Source organism: Microtus oregoni, unplaced genomic scaffold (genome assembly GCF_018167655.1).
Source record: "Microtus oregoni isolate MIOR12 unplaced genomic scaffold, Mior012 000029F_ref0000214, whole genome shotgun sequence".
Classification (NCBI taxonomy): domain Eukaryota; kingdom Metazoa; phylum Chordata; class Mammalia; order Rodentia; family Cricetidae; genus Microtus; species Microtus oregoni.
The window spans coordinates 9,285,022-9,310,213 of NW_024543088.1; the positions used below are offsets into that span (position 1 = coordinate 9,285,022).

Below are 25,192 nucleotides of genomic sequence, written 5' to 3' on the forward strand. Positions count from 1 at the left end.
CACCATGAAGATGTATTTTTGCCAAGGCGCTTTCTGATTGGCTTAATAAAAAATCTCTCTGGATATTCACTAGGCAGGCAGGAAAGTGAGACAGAGAGAACTCTGGGAAGAAGAAGGGCAGAGTCACAAGGAGCACTAGGACTCAGAGGAAGTAGCATGGGCAGTACAGAGTAAAGAAAATAAAGCCATGAGGAAGAAAGTAAATTAATAGAAACGGGCTAATTTAAGTTATAAGAACTAGTTAGGAGCAGGTCTTAGCGATTGGCTGAGCTTTCGTAATTAACAAGACATCTCCGTGTTGGTTATTTGGGAGCTGGCTGGAGAGACAGAAAAGGTTTGACTACATGCTTGTTCTAAATCGCATCCACATCAGCAGCTTCTGAGCTGCCCGCCTTGTCATTTCAGCCCACACTTCAGATCAGCATTGATTGTTTAGAATGCTGTCTGCGTCTTTTGAGGCACACTTGCCTCTGTGTGGGAAAACTTTCCCTCACCCTGCTTTTACTGGGAAGGTAGTGAATCGGCACAGAGAAGTTAATAAACCTGCTCAAAGTCACACAGCTAAATAAGCAGCATTGCTGAGGTTCAACCTCGACAGTCCAGAGCTAAAGGCCATACTTCACCCACTTGTCAAGCTGCCGTTGAGTAAATAGCACTCAGGAGGCAGAAGCAGGCAGATCTCTGTGAGTTCTAGGCCAGTCTGGTCTACATAGCTAGTTCGAGCCCAGCTACGGGGTGAAACGGTATCTCAAGAAAAAATAAATAAATAAAAAGATATTGGAAACATGAGTCAGCTGAAGTCCAAAGTCAAACTGCTAGTAAGTGGTGAGGCCAAACCCCCTCCTCCCATCCTCCCCATCCCCCACAAGCTTTCAGGACAGGACTGAGAACAGAGCCAAGGAAGCTGGATTCTGCCTATGTGTGTGGTATGTTCACTAGTTTCAGTGAGAGGTGGGAGACCCCAGTCCGGAGGCATCTGGGTTTCTGTGTGTGAGCACACGTGCCTTCCACCCAGTGCTAGACTCTAAAGCTTCCAGGATAAGGATCGTGTCTGATGCTGCCGTGTCTCCAGAGTCTATCACAGAGCCCGGCAGGAAGCAGACAAGAGAAGGGAGGAAAAGAGTGATGTTAGTCCAAATGACCGTTTGTGCAGCCGATCCATGCCACAGCCCAGTGCACTTTAAGCTCATGAGTTTCTAATTAATCTTAGACTTACAATTTCCTATCTTCTGAACGCACCGTCTGACCTTCGGAGTGTTTATTGTCCTCGCAGACAAGGGTAATGCCCCAGCAAAAAGTCCTGAGTGGTGGTGACCCAGCGTGGAAGCCCTCTGACACAGCATGTCAGACGAACAACAGCCAGGGTGAATATCGGCGAGGGAGCCACATCTCTGAAGCTCAGAAGCAAATGGAAAACAAGGAAAGGAAAAAAGACCTAGGACAAACAAACAGTGGGTCCAGATGGGGTCCTGAGAAGCCCTGCCTCAGAACCAGGCGAGCAGACAGGGCTGTGCACTTCCTAGAAGCTCCTGAAGAATTGTGTGTGTCACACCCGTGTGTGTCTCTCTGAAAGATGACTTGTAGCTCTTGTGACGATCTCAAGAGCCGTGCAGGTCACAGACATCCTGTTAGCCTCTTTGCTTGCCTGTTGGAGAGGGGGAGAGAGAGAGAGAGAGAGAGAGAGAGAGAGAGAGAGAGAGAGAGAGCTCAGAGAAACCTGTTGGCTTCAAGGGATTCAAGGGACTGGGGCAAATTGAGTTGCTGTTGTCATGCTAGTCCCTCCTGGCTTCTTTTTAAGAAGCTGAACAAAAGCAATTCATTTTCATATATGTTTATAGGAAAGCAACAGCAAAGTGTGTGGTGGCGCATGCCTTTGATCCCAGCACTCCAGGGGCAGAGGCAGGAAGATCTCATGAGTCAAGGTCTACGTAGGGAGTTCCAGGCCAGCTAGGGTTATGGAGAGAGACCTTGCCTCAAAAACAAATAAAAGAGTTTGAGAAAGATGAGGAAGAAAGACCACATCAGACAGTCCATGTGTCTGTGGTTTCTTCTCAAGACCATCCCACTGCCCTTAACCTGATATACTGAAAAGTGGGGTAAAGCCATCTGTCAGGTTTGTCCACCTGGGTCCTCAGGCCTGAGGCTAGAACACAGTGGCAGGGATTTGCCCTGGGCACGGGAGCCCTGGGGTTCAATCTCCAACACCATAGACCCAAGAAAAAGATTGCTTTCTTCCATTGAAATATACATAAACAGGTCGGGCAGTGGTGGCACATTCCTTTAATCCCAGAGAGGCAGAAGCAGGTGGATCTCTGTGAGTTTGAGGTCAGCCTGATCTATCTAGCAAGTTCTAGGACAATAGGACTGTTACACAGAGAAACCCTGTCTGAAAAAAGTCAAAAAAAGAAATATACATAAACAATCTCTAGTTCGACTTTCCCTCCTCACATCAAGCAATAATCAGAATCAAAGTGTTATATACAGCATCTGATGAATGGGCAAAGTGTCTCCAAGTTCCACATCCAGGCCAGAAGGACAAAGATAAAGAATCCTCGAATATTGTAAACATATGGTACCAGGTTGGCATTTTCTTTCTTTTAGGTTTATTTATTTCATATGTAGAGTGCATGTCTGTGCACCACACTTGTGGCTGGTGCCTGCGGAGACAGAGAAGGGCATCAGATCCCTAGGAACTGGAGTTACAGATGGCTGTGAGCTGCTGTGTGGGTGCTGGAAGGCAAACCAGGGTCCTCTATGGGAGCAACCAGCTGAGCTGAGCTGTCTCTGGTATTGTCTTTTGAAATGATCTTGCAGTGCAGAGAGAGGTTCATAAGGAATCACAGGAGGACGGGAAACGCAACCCGCTTTCTAATACTTTTTCTAACTGAATTTCTCCAGGCATTAGATTTAAATTCGGCTACTGGCTGTATAAACACAAAAAGGTAAAGAGTGTCAATCCATTTTCTTGAGAAAAATATAAATTCCGTGTAACTCCAGGCCAGGAGGCAGATTACGGGGGGCACGGGGTTGAGGCTTTTATTTACCTTCTGTTGACGCCTGTCACAATCTGCTGGGAAGGTAAGAAAGCATGGCCGATTATCTGGGTTCGTGGCAATCTCTAACTCCAGCCTTCAGAGACCTGGAGGCTTGAATGCGATGGTGTTGGCAGAGGCTAACAAATGACTCTGTAAATGGAGCAGATGACGTTGATGGATGGTATTTTACAATGAAGCATGAGTAAAGAGAAAATATTTCCTTCCCCTCAATTGAATTGTAGGTCCACAGTGTCTCTTTCCCAAGGAAACCAGAGGAAAACGTCTGGCCTGTGTTCACAGACAATCTGGAGCAACGTGGGGAATGCGTGCTCTCTTGCTGTGTGTAGCTGTGGACACAGCATACGGGATTCTACAAGACCGGAAGTGTGAAAGGATAGAGTCGGTACTGAAGTGTACAAATGATCAAGTTGGCTGCAAACTTAGCAAGAGCTCCAGGCTTGGTCTACAGCCCCTCAGCTTCCCTGTCCCCTTTAATGAGTGACTCGGAACACAGCCATCTCTTTGGTGGGTATGAACTATCTAGTTAGTTACACATTTGCACTGTGGAAGAGAGGTACACTTTGAAACATGCCATGTTTCATGAGTCTGGAACTAAGAGCATCGATATCTGCATGTAAAGAAATACAGAGTGCTGGAGAGACGCCTCAGCAGTTAAGAGCACTGGTTCAGGTCCCAGGATGCATAGAACAGCACACAACCACTCTGTAGCTACAGTTTCAGGGGATCTGACACCCTCTTAAGTCCTCTGGGTTTTCCTGCTTGCATGTGGTAGGTACATGTGCGCGCGCGCACACACACACACACACACACACTAAATAGCTAACTAACTAATTAATAAATAAATAAATTATCAAAGAAATAGATAAACATGGACGGTTCCAGTCAAGCCGGGGCCACCTCTGATGCTTTTCTTGTTTCTTTTTGGTATTAAGGATAGAGTCCACTTTCTTTAGTATACTACCTTACAGTGTGTTCCACAGAGCCCTTTTCTGGTACCTTGTTATTGGGGAAGTCCTGAATCTGGAGACTCCAATGCCGGCTGTCAAAACACAGGCACACAGAGTACAGGGCAAGCAGTGACCCATACCACAGACAGGATGGCCAAGGTGACCCATTCTAACCTATAGTTGGGATAGTTACTTAAATTAGACATTTATGGAGAATTTCTCTTTTTTTTTTTTGTTTTCACTATTTAAATGACCATGCAACAGTTGACATGCCATTGTTTTTTTTTTTAATAAAAAAGAATACATAATAAACTGGACGGTGGTGGCCCGTGCCTTTAATCCCAGCACTTGGGAGGCAGACGCAGGCAAATCTCAGTGAGTTTGAGGCCAGCCTGGTCTACCGAGCAAGTTCAGGGAAAAACAAAAACCAACAAACAAAAAGAATACATAATATCTATTTCCTTCTATATTTTACTTTAAAGGACCAAATTATTTCCCATTGTTTAAATTAATGGCTACATGGGGTTAGAATTTGCCCAGTTCTCACCTTTGACACTTTCTCTCCCACCTAACTGGTTAGAAACGCTTTGTGAAAAATAACTTACTATCCAGAGAGCACCCCTGTTTGCCAGATAAGAGATCCTGTTCTGCCATCCCAGCCGGCAAGGGCTGTTTAAGTTACTAGATAACAAAGTGATTATTGATTATATTATTATTTTTTTTTACTCTTCCTGATTCCTTGAAATCCAAGGGGAGTTTGTCAGACTAAGAATGATTTTTGTTAAAAAAAAAAGGGGGGGGGCTCCTCCTTCTTGTGTTGTTAACTGGCCTGTGACAGATGGGAGCCCCGAGTTTCCTTGCTGCCCTTTATACTCAGGAGTGGGAGAGCAGAAAGTAAACAAGCCAGAACCCAGAGTACTCCTAGTAATCTGGGCTTCTCAGCGTTGGGCCCCAGCACTTGGAAATCAAATGGCAGGTCCTCCTGGACTCCCCTGGTAGCCTGATGTTGTTACCTGGGTTAGCATTCCCTTATCACATGCTCATGCGGGCAGAATTAAGTGGAATTAGCTAACAAATTATAGAAAATTCATTCACCTTTAAAGGAAGCTGTTTGGTCACGGTTAGAGCAGACAGAGTGTTGCATTAAGACCCAGGTTAATGGTCCTGGCTGGAGATGGATCAATATGCCTTGGTTTTATTGCCTGCCTTTAATTGTACTGATGGGTGAGCTGCTCAGTGTTCTGCCCTAGAGCCCACCTGAGAGGACACTAGCATCCCCAGGAGAGTCCACTAACCCATCCCAAATCCTTAGCTACCTGCAAAAACAACAGCTACAAAGGGAAGAAAGAGAATTATGTCAGTGTTGACCGACTGGGAAGCGTCAGTATTTATAGGTGTGTAGTCCATGAAGATTCAAATGACAATGGTTGGTCTGCTGTTTCTCCTGAATTGGGCATTTTTCCAGTTGCATAACAACCTCATGATGGAGAGTATTTTTCAATCATTTAAATTAAGTAAAATTTAGTCTAAGTGACTATTGTTATTGTTTTTTAATTCATTTACTTTTATTTTGTGTGCATTGGTGTTTGGCCATGGCCACAGGTCTCTCGGAACTGGAATTATAGACAGTTGTGAGCTACCATGTGGGTACTGGGAATAGAACCCAGGTCCTCTGGAAGAGCAGTCAGAGCTCTTAACCGCTGACCATCTCTCCAGCCCAGTTCTTGTTCTTAATGCACAGTATGCCCACAAATGAGCTTGTAAGGGTTTAAAATGCAGATTCCCGGGGCTAGGGATGTATCTCAGGGGCAGAACACTTGCTTTGCATACACAAGACCCTGGTTTTGACCTCCATCACAAAAAAAGAAAAAGCTAAACCAAAAGGCTAGGGTACTGACCCCAGCTCTCTGGAGGTAGAGGCAGGAAGATCAGGGGAGTTCAAGGCCAATCTCAGTTACCTAGTGAGTTCAAGGCCAGCCTTTGCTGGTTGAAAGCTTGTCTAAAATATATATTTAGTACCTACTCCATAATAAGCTAGGATATTGTCAAGGCAGCCAGATTGAATTCTAAAGGCCCATCATGGTCTTGAGAGATGAATCAATGGTTACGAGCACTTGCTGCTCTTGCAAAGGACTCGGATTCAGTTCCCAGCACCTACATGGTGGCTCGCAACCATCCATAACTCCAGTTCCAAAGGATCTGCCCTTCCCCCCTCCACCTCGCCTTCTGACCTCCGCCACTTGGCATGCATATAGCACACATACAGGCAAACCACTCATGCACATCAAAATAAGTAAATCATGTGTGTGTGTGTGTGTGTGGGCATGTACATGTAGAGGCCAGAAGAAAGCATGGGCCCCTGAAGCAGGAGTTAGAGGCAGTGATGAGCTACGTATGGGGAGTCGGAAACAAAACTCAGGTCCTCTGCAAAAGCAGTATGCACTCTTAACTACTGAGCCATCTTTCCAGCCCCCAGAACACTTATCTACTACTGAGTTCTCACTCCTCAAAAGCAAGCACACGGTAAGAGTCTATGGGTATTTAATCAATAAATAACATTGAAGCCAATAAACCGTTCAACATACAGCAGGTTGGTTGAAGGAGACAGCAGGAGGGACCTGCCAGTGTGGCGCACAACAGAAACTTGGAAGAAAAGAGAGGTCCCCAGGAGTAGGGCACAGTCAAAGGGGTGGGGAGGAGAAGAAGGCAGAGAAAGGACACATTAAAGAGAGCATGATCTGGAGGACTTAGAACAGAAGGCTGGGAGCAGGCAGGGATGATTGGACACTGGGCAGAGAGGTGAAGGAACCAGAGTTCAGGCAGAAGCAGACCAGAGCAGTGAGTGTACAAGTTCTAGGGGAGACCACAGAGATTGCGGGGGGGGGGGGGGGACACGGCAGCAGCTGGGGTGAAACTCCGAGTCTGACTTCCTTCTGTTGTTTTCTTTCTGCTGCCCAGTGAACTGAAGGGGACAGAAGAAGGAAACCTGAAAGGATGGGACCGGCTGGCGGCTCGCTCCTGAAGAGCCAGCAGCAGAACTGGAACCTCCAGAGACCCTTGCCCTTATGGCTTCTCTACTCACACACCAGAGCTAGAGGCATATGCTGTAAGACAGTTGTGCGACCATTCATTGAGCTGCAGGTCTGTGCTGGCTAGTTTCATGCCAGTGAGACACAAGCTGGCATCGTTTGGGAAGCGGGAATCTTGACTGAGAAAATGCCCCCACCAGAACGATCGAAGGGCAAGCCTGCGTGCATTTTCTTCATTGGCGATTGCTGTGGGCAGTACCATCTCTGGGCTGGTGGTCCTGGGTGCTGTAAGAAAGCAGGCTGAGCAAGTCACGATGAGCAAGCCAGTGGGCAGCACCCCTCTGTGCTGGTGATCTGAGAGATAGGAGGTTGGAATAAACCCTTTCCTTCCCAAGTCGCCTTTGGTCATGGGGTTTTATCACAACAAGAGAAACCCTAAGGAACACAATTTGTTGTAGAGGGGTGGGGGTGGGTGTTGAATTATCTGGAAAATAATTTCAAATTTTCACTTATTGCCACTAGAAGTGTTTTGCCCCAGAAATCAACTAACACACCTGCGATCCCATCTTGCTTGCTTTCAGGTTCCTCCTTCCTCCTGTGCTCCAGATGCTGAATCTGAATTGAGTCCCTGAGTAAAATCTCTTAGGCCTCTAACATCTGTGTTATCGCAGGTGAGTCAAAAATCAATCAAGAGGTGGTACTCTCCTTAAATATACACTGTTTGCTTTACTGGGCTTTCTCAACTCGGGGCATAATTTTGTTTTAACTCTCTTTTTTTCCCTCTCAAGACAGGGTTTCTCTGTGTAACAGTTCTAGCTGTCCTGGCCTCAGACTCACAGAGAGTCACCTGCCTCAGCCATAATTAGAGGTGTGTGCCACCACTGCCTGCCTCGTTTTAATTTTTAACAGCAAATAATTTTGAAATGTATATGGTCTTAAAAATTAAATTTCACATTTACCTATCTTTGCTGAGAATTACCCCCGCCTCCGTGCCCGCCACACACATGAACACAAAATGGTATACAATGGCTTAATTCTATCCTCTAGCCCAAACCAGCCTCTGGTGTGGCCACAGAACCACTCAGGAAGCAGACGGGAGTCTCTCTGCACAGTCTGCGCAGGCAGAGGCTAAAAGAGCAGGCAGGGGACCTCCAGTGTCAGCAGGGACTGTCAGGACAGCCTGCTAATCAAAGACTTTTTCACTGTCCACACTATAATTGGTTTACAGCTTTTTTTGTTTATTTATCCATAAGAGCTGCTGTTAAATGGCTCGGGCAGGCTCCTGCCTAATGGCTGGGTATCTCTGAGGCCTGCTGGAGGCGGAGGAGGCACAGGCGGCAGGGGATGCAGAGCGGAAATGCGTTTCACCTGTAATGGACTTGGCCACTCTGGGAGGCAGAGAGGCAGAGAAACGCTGAGTGATCTTGTTCGCTGGAGGTTCTGTAGTGTGCAACCATTAACCAGTCAAAAATCTAAGAGTCATACCAAATGGTTTTGGGATCTTTGTTTCTCAAGTCCCTTTTTAAGGAAGGAGATGGCAGAAAACACTACTTGTGAAATCAAGAATATGTCACAAACACCCACAGGCAGGAGAGGGAGGATCCTTTTTGCTCAGCCTGGGGGAATTATTTATTTGTTTGGCTTTGTTTTCTGCCGGAGAGACACTTTCCTTTTTGCAAGGCCCAGCAAAAATATTAAATGGGAACAAACGAAGCATCGAAATGGAAGTCAATTTACCAAAATGCATGCAATTAGACCAGAAGTGCTAAGTAAACACTCTGGGGGTGACAGGTGAGGCTGAGTGGGGGGAGAAAGGGGCGGGAGGAGAACAATGAGGATCCAGCTCCGGAGGTGCCCAGGTGAGTGAGGGGAGGAACCAGGAGGGAAGGTGCCTATCTTTATCCCAAACTGGAGACACGCTCATAACCGCCTCACCAAGTCAACCCGCACAGCCACTCGGCAGATTATCTTCCAGGGTCAACACCCTGCGTCCGCGCCGCCCACTCTGGCCCTGTCCTTCCGATCGATGTGGCCACTCGCGGTCAAGGAGATAGCGTCGAGTCCCAGGCGGCCACCCTGAACAATAGACTCATTGAGGCGGGCCTGTCGAGATTAGGTGCAAGGCGCCCCGGCCTTTCACTCCCAGGGCCCTCGATGGCAACAGGTGGCCCTTTTCCCTGAAGAAATCAGAGACACTCTCCCCTCTGGCCTGGCTTCCCTCGGTGAGAACCTGAGCCGGAGCTTGGGACTATAGAGGGTCCAGGCTCTCACATCAGCACTGCGCAGCATGCAAGCAAAATAGAATCCTAGGAGGGAAAAGAAATTTCAGAACACAAAACCCGCATAATTTTTGTTTGCCTTTAATAGAGACTAGCCTACTCCATCTGAATACACTTTTTCCACTAGGAAAAACATATTAAAATGTTGCAAAGGTTTTAATGTGGTTGTAGTGTTTGGTTGAGTCGGGACACAGTGTAAATCACTTTCCTCTTGGTTGCATGTGCCTCCCGCCTGCTTTTACAGAGGCTCTCTTCACCGATGCAAAGAGGCCCGGTTATTCCAAAACCTTCCAGTGGCCTTGGAGGACCAGGTCAAGGAACTCAATGAGTCCGCAACCTCTGTAACATCCGCTCCAGAGAAGGAACACAAAAGCCACTGGGTCCGTGCCAATGGGGACACACGGACTCTCTCTCTCTCTCTCTCTCTCTCTCTCTCTCTCTCTCTCTCTCAAGTGAGCCTGTGAAAGGCAGGTCCCCCAGCATATCTGGCAGGTGGAAACTAGACACAGGCCTCCTTGAACCGGCAGGGTTTTAATTTCGTTTTCTAGGCATCCCAATCATCTCCTTGCCCAGCTGCGCTGTTTCAACAACACACAATGTGGGTCTTCTCTACAGGTAGATTCTACCGGGACTCCAGGACAGCTGTCAGGGATCAGAAAACTGTTTCGATCCCTTGTCCAACCACAGAGGTGACACTTTCCTTTGCCTTTGGCACATTTGGGAAGTTATGCTGAGTTACTCAAGTAGATTCCAATTCCTAAAATTAAATAACAATAGCCTTCAATTTAAAAAAAATGTTTAGCCACTGTGATTCCGCCCCCCCCCCCCCCAAGTTAGCAGTCTGCCTGCTAGAAGTATTGGGAGTACAAACACAGAGGAAAAGAAGCTAAGAGGATAGTTTCAACAATAAAACTAAAACGACAGCTTCGGGCTTGGAGAGCTGGATTCTGCGAGCATCTCTCTAAAAGTGTGTTCTTCAGCAGCTGAGATATGCAACCTTACAGTTTTGCATATCACGGTATTGAGCTGATATTTACATACATTATTAAAAATACAAGAAAATTAAAAGTTGGGCATGGCGCCTTACACCTGCAATCCCAGGTCTGAGGAGGACAAAGATGAAGGCTTGAGGGAGTTTGAGACCAGCCTGGACTACATTCGTGAGTTGTAGCCGCGACAAGGCTACAAAATTAGACCCTGTCTTAAACAAAACAGACAAATCAAAACGAGCAAACAAACAGAAACCCAGAACGGGGACGTAAACATTTCAAGTAAGCGCGATGGAAGGGGTTCTGTAAAAGAATAAACACTCTGATATTTTTTGCGCGCCCCGCTTTGGAGACCTCCGCCTGCTGTAAACGGAGGAGGGCTCAGCCGACTGAGAGAGAAAATTGAAACAAATGTAGGTGTTCGCGGGTACCTGGGCCTCCTTCTTAAGGCAGTCCGCCAGGCCAATAATGGCCCCAGGCTGAGCCACGTGGGGTGCCTCAGAGCCTATGGCACGGCGGCCGGCTTGTCTGTGCCCCGCCAGCGCCTGGTCCTCAGGACAGCCGTGGGGAACTGTCAAAGCGATCTGGACAGGAGTTGGGAGTCCATGAGCTGCACAGCGCCAGGGCCTGGCTTGCAGATACCTACTCGGGGCGGCTGTCCCTCAAGTGCCGGCTGCCACCATGAACGGTGAGGAGCAGTACTATGCGGCCACACAGCTCTACAAGGACCCGTGCGCATTCCAGAGGGGCCCGGTGCCAGAGTTCAGCGCTAACCCCCCTGCGTGCCTGTACATGGGCCGCCAGCCCCCACCTCCTCCGCCACCCCAATTCGCAGGCGCCCTGGGAACACTGGAGCAGGGAAGTCCCCCGGACATCTCCCCATACGAAGTGCCCCCGCTCGCCGAAGACCCTGCAGTGGCGCACCTTCACCACCTCCCAGCTCAGCTCGGGCTCGCCCACCCGCCCTCCGGGCCTTTCCCGAATGGAACAGAGCCTGGGGGCCTGGAAGAGCCCAGCCGCGTTCAGCTCCCTTTTCCGTGGATGAAATCCACCAAAGCTCATGCTTGGAAAGGCCAGTGGGCAGGTAAGCCTGGCTTTTCTCCCTTTCTCTTCTCCTAGTGTAGACTCAGCTGCCACTATCTCCCTTGGGCCTTTTCCACCTGCAAGGATAAAGCAGGCTTAGCATAAACTCTGGTGAGGCCAACAAGTCCATTCACCTGGAAGCCTCTTCTCCACTGGCATTCCTCCTTCCTTGCGAGTGTCCTAAGCCTTTCTTAACCTGGGAACCGGCTCCCACTCCCAAGAAAGCCGAGGCCTACCCAGGTTCAGACCTTCTTGAACTCTCTGGATCCTTCTGCAGCGGGAGATCTGGAAGCCGAGGACTCCCAGGTAGTGGGCACCAAGTTAAAAGCAAGTCTTTGACCTAGGCTGGAACCCCTTGGGAGCCTCAGGCCCCTTCACTTCCTGGCCCTGTGCTGGTGCTGGTGGCTTTATTAAAGAAAATGGGCCTCCTGGGGGCAGCGAGTAGAAGCAGAAAAGCAGAAAAGGAAAGGAAAATTGCGTCCATCCAGGCCTGCCAAGGGTCCGGAGGCCCTGGAGTAGAGTAAGGGGTGGGAGTGAACAGGAAGAGACTGGGGCGAGGTGAGGGGCTCACCGAAAGGCGGCTCCCGAGCTGGCAGCTGGGAGAGGCGTCTGGGGTGCCTATTCTTTCTGGACCAACCAAAAGGGGTCGAAGGATCTTCTCGCGCTGCGTCCCAGGAAGTACATATGCAATAAGAGGCCCCTCCTTCTTGAAGTCCGGCTCAGACCCCCCGGGTTTCCTTAGCTCTGGGCTTTGCCTGCTTTGTTCCAGGCCCTCCCTGGCAGCGGAGAGGCGACGCAGAGCAAGCTCTAGGTCCCTTCCCTGCCGGGTGCTGGCAGCGAATTCGCACGGGGCCTGTGCCCGCCGCTGCACAGTGTTATCTCTTCCGGGCTGCAGCCACTTCTGGTCACACCTGTACTGCAAATAGCAGCCTTTTCTTTGCCTTCCGACTGACTGTCAGGAACCACGGGTTCAGAAGCTGGAGTTGGCATCCCCTGAGAATTCTCAACGTCAGGTCTTCAGGGCCTGTCTAAGGAGCCTGACTCGGGCCCCAGGAGCAGCCAAGCAAAGCTCTGGAGAGGGTCTGGGGTAGGCCAGGCTCACCAAAGTCCCAGGGGACACCCAGCGAGAGCAAAAATCCTAACTTAAGACAGGGTTCAAACTCTTCCTGGGGACGTCTGTCCCTCACCTCTAACCAATTCCAAGCAGATGAAGAAGGTAGATGCTGCAGAGGTGTCTCAAGGCCAAGGCCAAACGTCGCTGAGACCCGGTTCTTGAGCTGCTCTCCACCCAGGGGGTTCTCAGTCCCTGGTTCTTTGCCAAGGATTCTGTCTTTCTGGGCTCCCTCCCGCAGAGCCCTGGAATCTCTGGCTATCCGCTCCTGCGTTGGACTAAGGAGGAAAGAAACCAGGAGTAAATTCTGAGGGCAGGCCGACAGCTTTTCCTGTGCTTGGAAAACTCTTTGGAGAAGCCTTCGGACTGCAAAATTCGGGCGCCAGAAGCCTTTGCGGGTCCCTTCTGACCCTCTGCGCGTCCGACTCTGGACTGGCCGCCCCTCTCTTCTTCCGGTGGAGGCCTGCAGGGAGCTCCAGCCGGCTCCACTTCGGAAGAACTGTCAAGTTTAGCGAGACCACCTGCGTGTGCTCAGTGGGGTTTCGCAACCCTTGGAAAGGGCGCAATGACCAAAAGGCTCATAGTAGAAATACGAATACTAATGGCGATAGTCACTTGAAAATAATTGGACCTAAAAGAACGTCACCACTGGCCGGTTCTACTCTGAGTCCCGGGAAAAAGTCAGACTGGGGAAATCGGAACATTTTCTCATCTGCAGATTCCAACTTTAGTTTCCGTCCTCTGCTTCCTCTAGTCGGACACAGATCCCTATAGCTTTTTGCTAGGGCTCAGCAAAGTAGGCCGCTGAGGGCAGGAGTCCGAGGAACCTGTGAGTTACATTTATGAAACCGAGGTTGGCATTTTTAAATGCTTCGAAAAGGGTAAGTCTTTTCTCTCTCCTCTTTCGGGGAAGGCCTGTGTGGTTTCTGAGGCGTTCCCAGGGAGAGAGCTGCTTTCCAAAGAGTGGTCTAGGGGCCTCAACTCAACTTCTGGTGCCTCCTCTTGGTCCGTCCAGGAAATTAATCCCTTGCCCTGACTGCTGTCACGTCCCTTGCCTCTGTCCAGAATCAAGTCGGCCTTGGCCTCTTCGATGAGCTTTGGTGGAGAGCCCTAAAATAGTGTTCACAGTCTAGGCATTCGGGTGCCCTGCACAGACCTGGGGAACACTCAGTTGTGTCACTGATTTCCTGGAGACTTGGGTTTGTTGCTTGCTTTAGATGAGGGTTTGGAGCTAGGACTGACAAGCCCCTTGGTGATCTATCCCTTTTCCAGAATAGCTCTGAGTTCCTCTTCGACCTGGTCTCTGCCAATATTGGTGGCACAGCACAGAATGGGTCTCCTGTGTGATCTTTCCCCGCCCTCCCAAAAGTATTTCTTCTTCTCAGAGGCAGGGTACTAACTAAAATTAAAGTAACAATTACCTCTCAAGTTGGGGCTAATTACAATATAACCATATTTTTAAAACAATATAGGGAAAAAAACTAAAAAAACGTTCCCTCTTCTAATCTGAAGTCCTTAGTTCAATTCACGGAACCTAAAATTTAAAAAAAGAAACAACTTCCAAAAGCTGTGCTCCCACCTCCACAGGCGTGTTGCAACGCTCACAGTGCATATCCTACGAACAAAATAATAAATATTTAAATAAATAACAATATGTTAAAAGACATAACAAAATGTTCCCATAACTTAATGAGCGCCATGTTCTTTCACACTGCAATCTGGGTCCGTTAGTGAGTCATTTTCAATTCATTTAAAAAAAAATATGTTTCGAGACCAGAGCTCAATATTGCTGTTGCTGGCCTGGAACTCGTTATGAAGACCAGGCTGGCCGCCATTTGCCTGCCCCTGCCTCTGCCTCCTGTGCGCTGAAATTAGAGACTGCACCACGGATGCCTATCTTGTAAAAAAAAAATAATAATAATTTAATGTGTTGAGTTTAGCATTATTTTAAGCTAAAGAAACAGTGAGTAAAGAGGAGAATTAGCATCGCGTGTGGTAAAAGCGTAGTCTAGAAATGTTTATCGGGTCTATAGATTCCTGTAAAGACGGAATAGTAATCCGAACCCTATTTCATCCAGTCAGACTGATTTAGGTCAATGTGAGAAAGTTTGTTTAAAATCCTATGTTTACGGCATATTATTGCCTAAGTAGAATGGGATCAAAGTGTTTGTTGTGTGCATTTTAACCATTTTAACATCCCTTAAATGAACTAATTTTGAAACAACAGACCCAAGAATGATATCGAGGCGCGGCTGTGACCTAGGAGAAAGGGAAGTTTGTGGTGCAGCCACAGTAGGCTCTGGAGCGAGGGGCTGCCCAAGGTCTGACCAGTCGCGATCAGCAGGAGGGCTATTACTGGGCTGGGGATAAAATATTTGGGCTGAATTGTACCCCGGGGACCGCACTCACTGACTACCGTGTCGCCCACAGGCGGTGCGTATGCAGTGGAGCCGGAGGAGAACAAGCGGACCCGTACAGCCTACACGCGGGCGCAGCTGCTGGAGCTGGAGAAGGAATTCTTATTTAACAAATACATATCCCGGCCTCGCCGGGTGGAGCTGGCAGTGATGCTGAACTTGACTGAGAGACACATCAAAATCTGGTTCCAAAACCGTCGCATGAAGTGGAAGAAGGAAGAGGATAAGAAGCGAAGTAGCGGGACCGCAAGCGGGGGCGGTGGGGGCGAAGAACCAGAGCAGGATAGTGCGGTGACCTCGGGCGAGGAGCTACTGGCGTTGCCGCCTGCGCCACCTCCGGGTGGTGCTGTACCCCCAGGCGTCCCCGCTGCAGCCAGAGAGGGCCGGCTGCCTCCGGGCCTTAACTCGTCACCACAACCCTCCAGCGTAGCGCCTCTGCGACCACCGCAGGAACCTCGGTGAGGATCGCAGGCTGAGGATGAGCGAGCGGGTCTAGGACCCCGAGTATGGACGCGCTGCGTGTGGGCCCCTAGATAGAGAGGGGATGGTGAGTCTTAACCTGGATGCCACTCAAGAACATTCTTGAGGGCACGTGCCAGTTGGGTATAGCCAGAGAGATGCTGGCAGACTTCTGGAAAAAGAGACCTTGGATTCTGAAAACTTTGGAGACTGCGAATGGCCAGGTCTGCTTCTGTTGGTCGCGTTCCTCTCCCTGTCTCCAGGGCTCTATCCAGGGACCTATTTAGAGGACCGGACTCAAAACTGGCGATGATGGAAAGAGGACGAACGTGATCATTAGCCTAACGTCCAGTGGGCGGGAGAGCTGGGCTGGGTGCCTTTGTTTGCCCAGAAAACAACTGCCATTATTGGACCAACCATTTTAAGGTTAAGAATAATGAAAACAAACTGCTTGAGGTTTCAAAGACGCAGTGATGTGTGTGTTTCTTCTAGCCGTCTCTCCCTCCACCCCTCCTCCCTCCTTTTGCTTTGCTTCCCCTCTGCTAGATTCTTCCCCCCCCCCTTTAGCCAAATATTTCATTAACATCCGTTCTTCAACCTGCACTCTTTTCTTTGAAGATCAGAAATTCTTCACCGACTGGACCTGAGGGGAAGAGGAAGCAAGAGTCCTCGTGCACCTAATGGGACCTCCTGGGTCCTGAGGGACCAAGCTTGCACAAGGACATTTGAGATTTCTATTTAAAGTGCGGATATCTTCCCAAAAGGAAGCCAGGTGCCGAAAACTCTTCACAAAACCCGATGTGATTTCTACATCGTATTTTGAAGGTTTGGGGGCGGGGGGGGGGGAGGGGGAACTGGTTGTTTTCGTTTAAAGCTTTAAAATTAGCCGTTCTTTGCCTACGCGTCTGCCGTTTCCAAGTCGGTTGTTTCTTTCAAGGTCTGAACCTTATGTTTAGGTTGTTTGTGGAAAATGCTTAATAAATTGCATGATAGGTAACGAAGACAAATTCTCTTTGCCTTATTTCAAACCTCCCTAGAAGATGATGTTTCCGTCTCATTTAAATATTTAACTAGCAGTTTCGATTAAGAATTATCCAGCTTCAAGCTGGGTGGTGGTAGGACAGCTGAGGCCAGAGAAGCAGCGGTGCTTTTAATCTTAGCACTGGGAAGCAGAGGCAGGTGGATCTCTGAGTTGGAGGCCAGCCTGGTCTATGGAGCTAGTTCCAGGACAGAGACATGCAGAGAAACTGTCTTCAAAAAAACCACAGCTTTTCTAACGAAAGTGTTTTGTTTTGTTTTTCTTTGTTTGTTTGTTTGTTTGGTTGGTTGGTTGGTTGGTTTGAGTGAGTGAACAAGTCTCCATCCTCAGAGACCCAGCCCAGGAGTGCCTTGAACTAGCAAAATTGGCTTCAAACTCCTACCCCTCCCTGCTCTGCAGGCAACTCCAGAATAGTTGCTTTAGTGGCACCAATGCCTCTTGAGCACCCCCACAGTCTAAGTCTGAGATTCAGGAGTTACTACTTTTATTTCTTTCCTACACAGAGCGATATTAGGCAGTCTTATTTGTTTACTTGCCTGCTTTAATAATTTGCCCTATTCCTTAGAGAGTCACAACCTGGTAGGAAGACACTCTCCTAAATCAGGAAGGTGGATGTGCCCTCTCCTGGTGGAGGCTACACACTGGTTGGGCTCTGAAGTGTGACAAATCTACACTGGAGATATAGGGAAAAAATGATTTAAGCCTGGTGGTGGTGGTGGTGGTGGAGAGGCAAAGACAGGCAGATCTCTGTGAGTTAGAGGCCAGCCTGGTCTACACAGCTGGTTCCAGGACAGCCAGGGCTACCATTTCTGAAAAAAGAGAGAGATGAGAGAGAGAGAGAGAGAGAGAGAGAGAGAGAGAGGAAAGAAGGGAGAAAAAGGAAGGGAGGGAGGGGGGAGGGAGGGAGAAAAAAGAAAGAAAAGGAGAGAGAGAAAGAGAAAAAGGAAAAAAGAAAAGAAAAACTTATTTAAGTTCTTCTCCCATTTTAAAGTAGTGACAAAATTTTGTGCTACCTTATAGGATTGCTGCGGGGTTTAAATTAAAGACTATAAATGGGTTTAGTTTACTATCTAGAAAAGCATGTAACTGCTCATGGCCATTTCCCTGGCCACTAGCCTCTCCCAGTCTCCAGGGGTTCCTGGAAGGCCTTCCTTTGGCAAAGCCCCATCCTGTCGATGTGATTTTTACATACCCATTGATCTTAGATGAGCACTTCTGGTTTTACAAAATTCCCATGTTGCCACAGCAACCTCCTCCAGGCGCTTCTTCCTAGGATGCTTCTGTAAGGTTGGAGGAGACTGAGAACTGTCCAGTGTCCAGATGTTTGGGTTCCAGAGTAAAGCAGTCTGCTCTGAGAGTCTGAGAACCTGAGATCTCAATCCTGGTACTGGCGGAGTTGCAGCTTCCTCACCAGGCTCTGGAATATGCCCGAGGGAAAAAGGCATAGGCTGGCAGGGGTTTGGGATACAGGGGTTTTGGACACCAGTAGTTGTAAGGCAACTAACTGGTTTGCTCTCTAGATCAGCCAGAAGAGAGATCTTAGCTCATTCCTTTCCTCTTGTGAGCAGGAGGGTCAAGGTCTGGTAGGCAGAGCTGGGATACCTGGGGCTTTGCTCCGAACACTCTAAAAATAAAACCATCTGGTTCCCCTGACCTGTATCTCCCATCCCCTTACCTATGTGTAGCCTCAACTGAGTCAATTCTATTTCCTCCTTCATTATGGGGCCCATAATGAAGATGAAAGGAAATGGCGTCTTCTGGAGGGCTTTGGAGGAGGTCCAGCACACATCTTTCAGTATACGTGGTGTAGGAGGTGGTTGCTGTCCCTTAGTTCGATAGAAACCTCTCTAGAGGATAATACTCAAGAAAGTAAGAGAGAACAGGACTCTTCAGAGACAGCAGCCTCAAGCATGGGGAGAGTTGCACTGGCATAACCTTGGGTTGCAGGATGATTCGGGTCTTCTGGCACAGGGCTTCCACCTGTGTACCAGGAATTCAGCAGCCTCCCAGAGCTGACTAGCTGGAAGGTGCAGGGTAGGAAAAGACACACATTCTGGCAGCTGGGGATGTGGGGGTGGGCTCCAGGCGCTGGGAGTTCCAAGCTCAAGTCTGTGAAGAAGTCTGGGTTTCTGAGGCCTTAAGGATGAGAAAAGAGACTGAGGGCAAGGGTGGGGGGAACTGTGGGGGAACTGCCCACCTCCCTCTGCTACTCTGGGGTTTTGTGTGCTCCAGTCCTGTAAGGAACACCACTGAGGGTGAGTTTGGAAAGTGTTAGAAGAAGGTGTGTGAGCCCCAAGCGTGCCTGCCTGCACCTCCATGCCCCCCTCTTCTCCCCTTCTTTTCCCGGGGACGCCCTGGCAGGATCCACCATGTACCTGACCCGCCACTTCTCTTGAATTTATCAGTAAAGTGAGAGACCTTCCTGAATCACCGATGTGTGGATCAGTCCTGAACCACACTGACCACCGTGGTCAAAGTGGAGCCCTGGAGAACATTGCCAACTTCTTCAATGCGCACCCTGGCCTGGAAGCCTTTGGAAACGGCAACCTGACTCCTCAACCAGAGAACCTGAACTAAGGGATTTCTGTGGTTTTTCCCAAGCCCTGTGAGTTCCCAATCCAAGACCAGAATGAAGGCGGCATGGGGATAAAAATAGTATGAGTGGTACTGAGAACGAACTGTCTGTAAGGTATCTATGCACCTGCTCTAGGGAGCTCCCACCTAGAACCGCCAGACTCTTGTCCTGAACTGGAGTCCCTGCTGTGTGCTGTGTTTGCCCTGGGGACTCATGATTATCTGTCCTAGAGGGAGTAGGGCTTAATCAGGCTCACCAGGTATCTCTTTTGGAAGAACAAAGGCGGCTTCCACTTCCCAAATCAGCACTGGGGTCCTGAACTGGTCAAGTCACTTCTCCACACCCTCTCCAATTAATCCAGCCCCAGTGTCTAAATCTGAATGAAATTTAAGTGTTGCTCTTTCAAGTTAGTGAATTCTACCTATTACATTTCTTTTTAAATATTAATATTATTTTACTTTCTATGTATGGGTGTTTAGCCTGCATGTATGTATGTATGCCATGTGTGTGTCTGGTGCCTGTGGAAGCTCTGGGCATCAGATTCCCTGGAACTGAAGTCACAGATGGCTGTGAGCCACCAGGTGGGTGCTGAGAATCAAACCCAGTTCCTCTGAAAGAACAACCGGTGTTCCTAAGCATAGAGTCATCTGCTAGCCTCTCCTATCCTAGGTCTACGAAACACACCCCATCAATCTCTCTCTTTGAGTCTGTGCCTCTTTATATAGCCATGTTTGTATGGTTGATGTCTAAGGGTGAGCGCTATGATTGTGCTGGCCTTCCCTATCAGTGCCCTGTCCCTTTAAGAGACAAGCAGTCCAACTTTGTGTGTCTGGATATGCCTGCATACCCCATGTGATGTGTTTATATGTTTACTGTGTGTCCGGTAGGTTGCCATAGTGACAAGGGTCAGGTGGCACTAAACACCAAAGGCTGCTTTCCTATATACCTTTTCCTTTTCTCTTCCTTCCTTTCTTCTTATTTACTTATTTGTTTATTTATAGACAAGGGCTCACTCTGTGGTTCTAGCTGGACTGGAATTCTGTATGTAGACCATGTTGGCCTTGAACTAACAGAGATTTGCCTGCTTCTGCCCCTGCCAAATGCTGGGATTAACGGTGTGCACCACCATGCCTGACCCTCCCTCCCTCCCTCCCTTCCTTCCTTCCTTCCTTCCTTCCTTTCCTTCTTTTTCTTTCTCTCTGTTCTGGAGATGAAACAAAGGATTGCGCTCACCCTGTGCAACTTCTCCAGCACTGAAAGTGACCACAGCCCCAACCCATTACACATTCTTCACAGATGGCTTCTCCTGCCTTTAAAACTGTTCAAAATATAAAGAACTGAGACCATTTTCACCAGAACAAGCCATCTGTGGTATTCTACCATCTTCTACCAAGGTTTCAACCCTGTGTCACCTGAGTAATTTCCAAATCTTTTCAAGAAAATTCGAGGTCACAGCAACTACCAATCATGGCCTTAACAGCATCACATACAGGCGCGCCCAGAAATACCATGACTGGGAGGGTCAGGAAAGAGCAGAGCTCTCTATACTCAAGCCCACCTCTGTCAAGCTAATGGGAAACTGAGGTAGGGCAGCAGGAAGCAGAAAGCTGTCCCTGCAGGGACAGGCAGTAGCTGGAGCCTTCTGGACATTTTTCTCTGTGGATAGATCCGAAAGCTTAGGAGGACAGCCAGACACAGTGGGAAAGGAAGGCTAAACAGTGGCTCCAAATAACTGTTCCCAGGGTGAAAGAGGCTGACTGGCCAATCAGATCTGATCTTCGGGCTTCCTCAGGGTCTTGGATGTCAATGCAATTTCAAAGCTGTGTTTGTTTATCAGTAGGTGGAAGGAGCATGACCAAACCTTATTCCGACATTTTCACTAAAATATTTTCTCTGATGTTGTGTGTAGCTCAGTAACTGAGCTCTTGCCTAGAGTGCACATGTAAAAATTCATCTATATTTTGGTTCTTTTTTTTTTTTTTTTTTTTTTTGGTTTTTCGAGACAGGGTTTCTCTGTAGTTTTGGAGCCTGTCCTGGAACTAGCTCTTGTAGACCAGGCTGATCTTGAACTCACAGAGATCCACCTGCCTCTGCCTCCCGAGTGCTGGGATTAAAGGCGTGCGCCACCACCGCCCGGCTTCATCTATATTTTGGGCTCTAGATGAGATGCCATAACTTTTGAAAGCACAGACAACTCCAACTTTAAGCTGTATTCTACAATTTGACTTCAAGGAGTTGAATTGCCTAGAGTCTTTTCCTAAAGACTCAGGCAATGAAAATATATGTTCTTTTGGGCTGGGGCTAACCCCAGCCTAGCTTGTACCTGGGTTCGGTGCCCAGCACTGAAATTAGATCGATTTCATACGCATGCGTTCGAGTTGTTTCTCTGCACTGTAGCACAGTGCACTCTTCAAATGTATGGCGATAAGTTTGGCTATTCCTATGAATGAACTCTATTCTTATCTGAATGAATTTTTTTTCCTGACTTCTCTGCCAGACCTGATCATGAGACTATGAGGTTTGAAAACATCTTATCTATTTGCCCATGTTCCAAATCACTTAAGAGGTTCACACAGCTGAATACATCTGGGAATGCTTTTTATATTACATGGAATGGTTTCCATCCTTCTTTTTTTCTTTTCTTTTTCTTTTTGGTTTTTTGAAACAGGGTTTCTCTGTGTAGCACTGACTCTCCTGGAACTCACTCTGTAGACCAGGCTGGCCTCAGATTCACAGAGATCCACCTGCCTCTGCCTCCTGAGTACTGGGATTAGAGGTGTGTGCCACAACTATACGACCATGAAACCATTTCTACTTCAGGAAAAATAAATAAATAAATATACAAAAGGTATTATCAAGAATTGAAAATGTGAAGAGCCTGTATTTGTTGGATTCATTATAATAAACGCATATATACTTTATTTGGACTTAAGGTTGCAAGAGGAAGTTTCTAATAGGGAAATGCAATGCCCCCCACCCCATATGAGTGGGCTCCTCCACAAAGACCCAACCAAACACCAAGGCAAAGATATCTTTTTTAAAAAAATATATATTTATTTATTTATTATGTATACAATATTCTGTCTGTGTGTATGTCTGCAGGCCATAAGAGGGCACCAGACCTCATTAGAGATGGCTGTGAGCCACCATGTGGTTGCTGGGAATTGAACTCAGGACCTTTGGAAGAGCAGGCAATACTCTTAACCACTGAGCCATCTCTCCAGCCCCCAAAGATATCTTTCAAGCTACCATTTGCTCTCAGATTCAGTGGAGGAGAAAGGGAAAGACCCTGGGTCACAGGAAAAAAAAAAACAAAGATTTTCCTCAGAACCCTGGACAGGGCTTGGCTTCCTGAGCTGTGTCCGTTATTTATTGCCCTTCTGAAGTAGGGCAAATAACTTAATCCCTTTGGCCCTGTCTTTGACCCCTGGAATTAGGGCTCTTCTCATCTTCTGTGATTGTTGTGAAATAGTTTATGTGAAGAGTAGAGTCCACTGGAGTAGGGCTTTCCAGAAGCATGCGGTCCCTCCGAAAGCATAGGCCTCGCCTCTCCTACTCGGCATGTGGCAGAGCGTGGTCCAGTGGGCCCCAGGGCAGGCAGCATTAGCAATGTCATGCAGACTTTTTTTTTTTTTTTTTAAGGATCTTCTGTCCACCTCTGACGGACACCTGAATCTAATTCAGGATCCAGGCCAGAGTGTGTGGCCTGCAAAGTGACATAGATACTGGCCAGACCCAAGCAAAGACATGCCTACAGATAGCAGAGCATTGGCACACAGCACACACGGCACCGGTACTCACTTCATGTGGCTTTGCACACAGGACAGGCATGCATCATCTAATTCTAGGGTTGTCTGGTGACTCCGGGGATAGAGGTGTTTTGATGATGTGGGATTTGCATAGCAATTCTTAGGACCCCAAGAGTAAGAGATTGTCCCCTGATCTCACTTATAAATCATTTCCTTGGCTGTTAGTCTATCAATTGGCTTTCAGTGTGACTAACAGAGACCACCCAAATAACAGGGACTTATACAGAAACAGTTCATTTCTGTCCTACATGGGAGCCTGTGGCTAAGTCCTATAGAGTGGGAATGTTGCTTCGAGCTGTCTGGGGCTTGGCTGCTTTGACTGTCCCTTCTACCAACTTTGTGTTGTCTGTTCCGCCCCATGCCCCATGCTGTGCTCCATTCCCTGCACCTGCTTTTCAAGCAGTAGGTGGGGAGGAGCAAGGATGAGGTAGGCAGAAGTGCAGTCCGTGAAAAACTAAAAGATCATGTGAAACCTCAAATCCGCCAATGTGCGCCCTTACAGAGCAAAGGGGCTTTAGAAGGATGATGAGGCTAGGGACCTTGAAGAGATTATATGGACAGTCAGCAGTGGCAGTGGGAGCCGTTCTCCAACTACAAAAGCTTGGATCTGCTAACCAGCTGAGCAACATAGCACATTCTCCAGAAAGAACAATCTCCTCTTGACTTAAGCCCTGGGGGCTTTGTTTTGTTTTGTTTTCCTTACTGGCCTGATTTTTTTCTTTTCTTTCCTTCTTTCTTTCTTTTTCTTTCTTTTTTTTGAGATAAGGGCTCTCTGTGTAATAGTGAGCTTGCGTGCATTCTCCTACCTCATGGGAAGGTGAGGATTACAAATACTACCAATTCTGGGCCAGTTAAATGATGCAGCAAATAAATGTACTTAAGAACTTCAGTATATGCATCACATATATATTATATATATATATATAATATATATAGAGAGAGAAATAGATATATGATATATGTAAGTTTTCATTTGTTTTTCTAGACAGGGTTTCTCTGTATAGTTCTGATTGTCCTGCATCTCCCTTTGTAGATCAGGCTGGCCTCGAACTCACAGAGATACATCTGACTCTGCATCCCAAGTGTTGGGATTAAAGGCATGCACCACCACCTCCTGGCCATATATGTAATTTTAAAATACATTAATAAATACATAAACATATATGTAACTTTTAAGAACTTAAAAAAGAAAATACATGAACAAATACATAAGTACATAATACATAAATAAGTAAGTAAATGAACAGATACATAAACACATATGTGTAATTTTTAAAAACTTGTCCTGAAGAGCTGGAGAGTGGGCCAGCAGTCAAGAACATAAACCATTTTTCCAAAGGACCTGAGTTCTAGTTCCAGCACCCGTGCTGGGTGGCTTCCAACCACCTAGAACTATTTCCCGGGAATATGATGCCCTCTTCTGGCCTGCCTAGAGACCTGCATTTGCATGCACATGCACGTGTTCAAGTGCACACAGATAGATAGATAGATAGATAGATAGATAGATAGATAGATAGATGATAAATAAATAGAATCTTGAGCTGAGTTGTGGTAGCACACACCTTTAGTCCCAGCATTCTGGAGGCAGAGGCAGGCAAATCTCAGTTTGAGGCCAGCCTGGTCTACTGAGTGTGTTCCAGAACAGCCAGGGCTACAGTGAGAAACCCTATCTTGAAAACAAACAAACAAACAAACAATAAATAAATAAATAGATCTTTAATAAATGAAACTTGTTATGACAATTTGGTGTTTTATATTCATTATTTACAGTAGCCCTCTACAGGGAGCCTGTGTCCTGGAATTCACTGCCAGAAGGAAGTCTATTCAAATGTGTGTGCTCGCTCTCATTAAACAGCCAGACTCTGTGCCCACTGTTTGCCTTAGCTATCAGAAAGCTCAGAACTAAAATTAGTGTTCAGGCAGAACCCAACACTGTATCCATTCTAGTCCAGGACCCTGGAGGAAGGCTGAGATTTGTCGGTCAGAAGAATCCACCTCTAGTTCTGTGTTTACCACCTGCTTCCCTGCTGCACTCGGAAGACTCATTTGTCAAATGTGGGCATTTGTCAAAGTGGTCATTGGAGGGACTCCACAGGACTGCTCTGAGTGCCAAAGGAAAGAAGCCATGTGGGGACTGAAGAGATGGCTCAGTGGTTAAGAGCAACGGCTGCTCTGGTAGAGGACTGGCCTTTGATTCCCAGCACCCACACGGGGGTTCACAACCATCTGTAACTCCAGTCCCATTGAATATTCAGTGCCCTCTTCTGGCCTCCCGAGGCACTGCACACACGGTACACAGGGAGGGTTACATAGAAGTAGGACACCTATACACATAAAAAAATAATTTTCAAATCCCTTTAAAAATGTAATGCATTTCTGGGAGGAGGTGGGAACTTTTT

At 47.6% G+C, this 25,192-nt stretch overlaps 1 protein-coding gene across 1 annotated transcript; it reads left to right on the forward strand.

Moving 5' to 3' along the window:
* Positions 1 to 10,981: 10,981 nt before the first annotated feature.
* Pdx1 (pancreatic and duodenal homeobox 1) lies at positions 10,982 to 15,373 on the forward strand. The gene is made up of 2 exons (XM_041678368.1): positions 10,982 to 11,384; positions 14,925 to 15,373. Exons 1-2 carry the CDS (start codon positions 10,982 to 10,984, stop codon positions 15,371 to 15,373), a joined length of 852 nt encoding a protein of 283 aa, XP_041534302.1.
* The last annotated feature ends 9,819 nt before the right edge of the window (positions 15,374 to 25,192 follow it).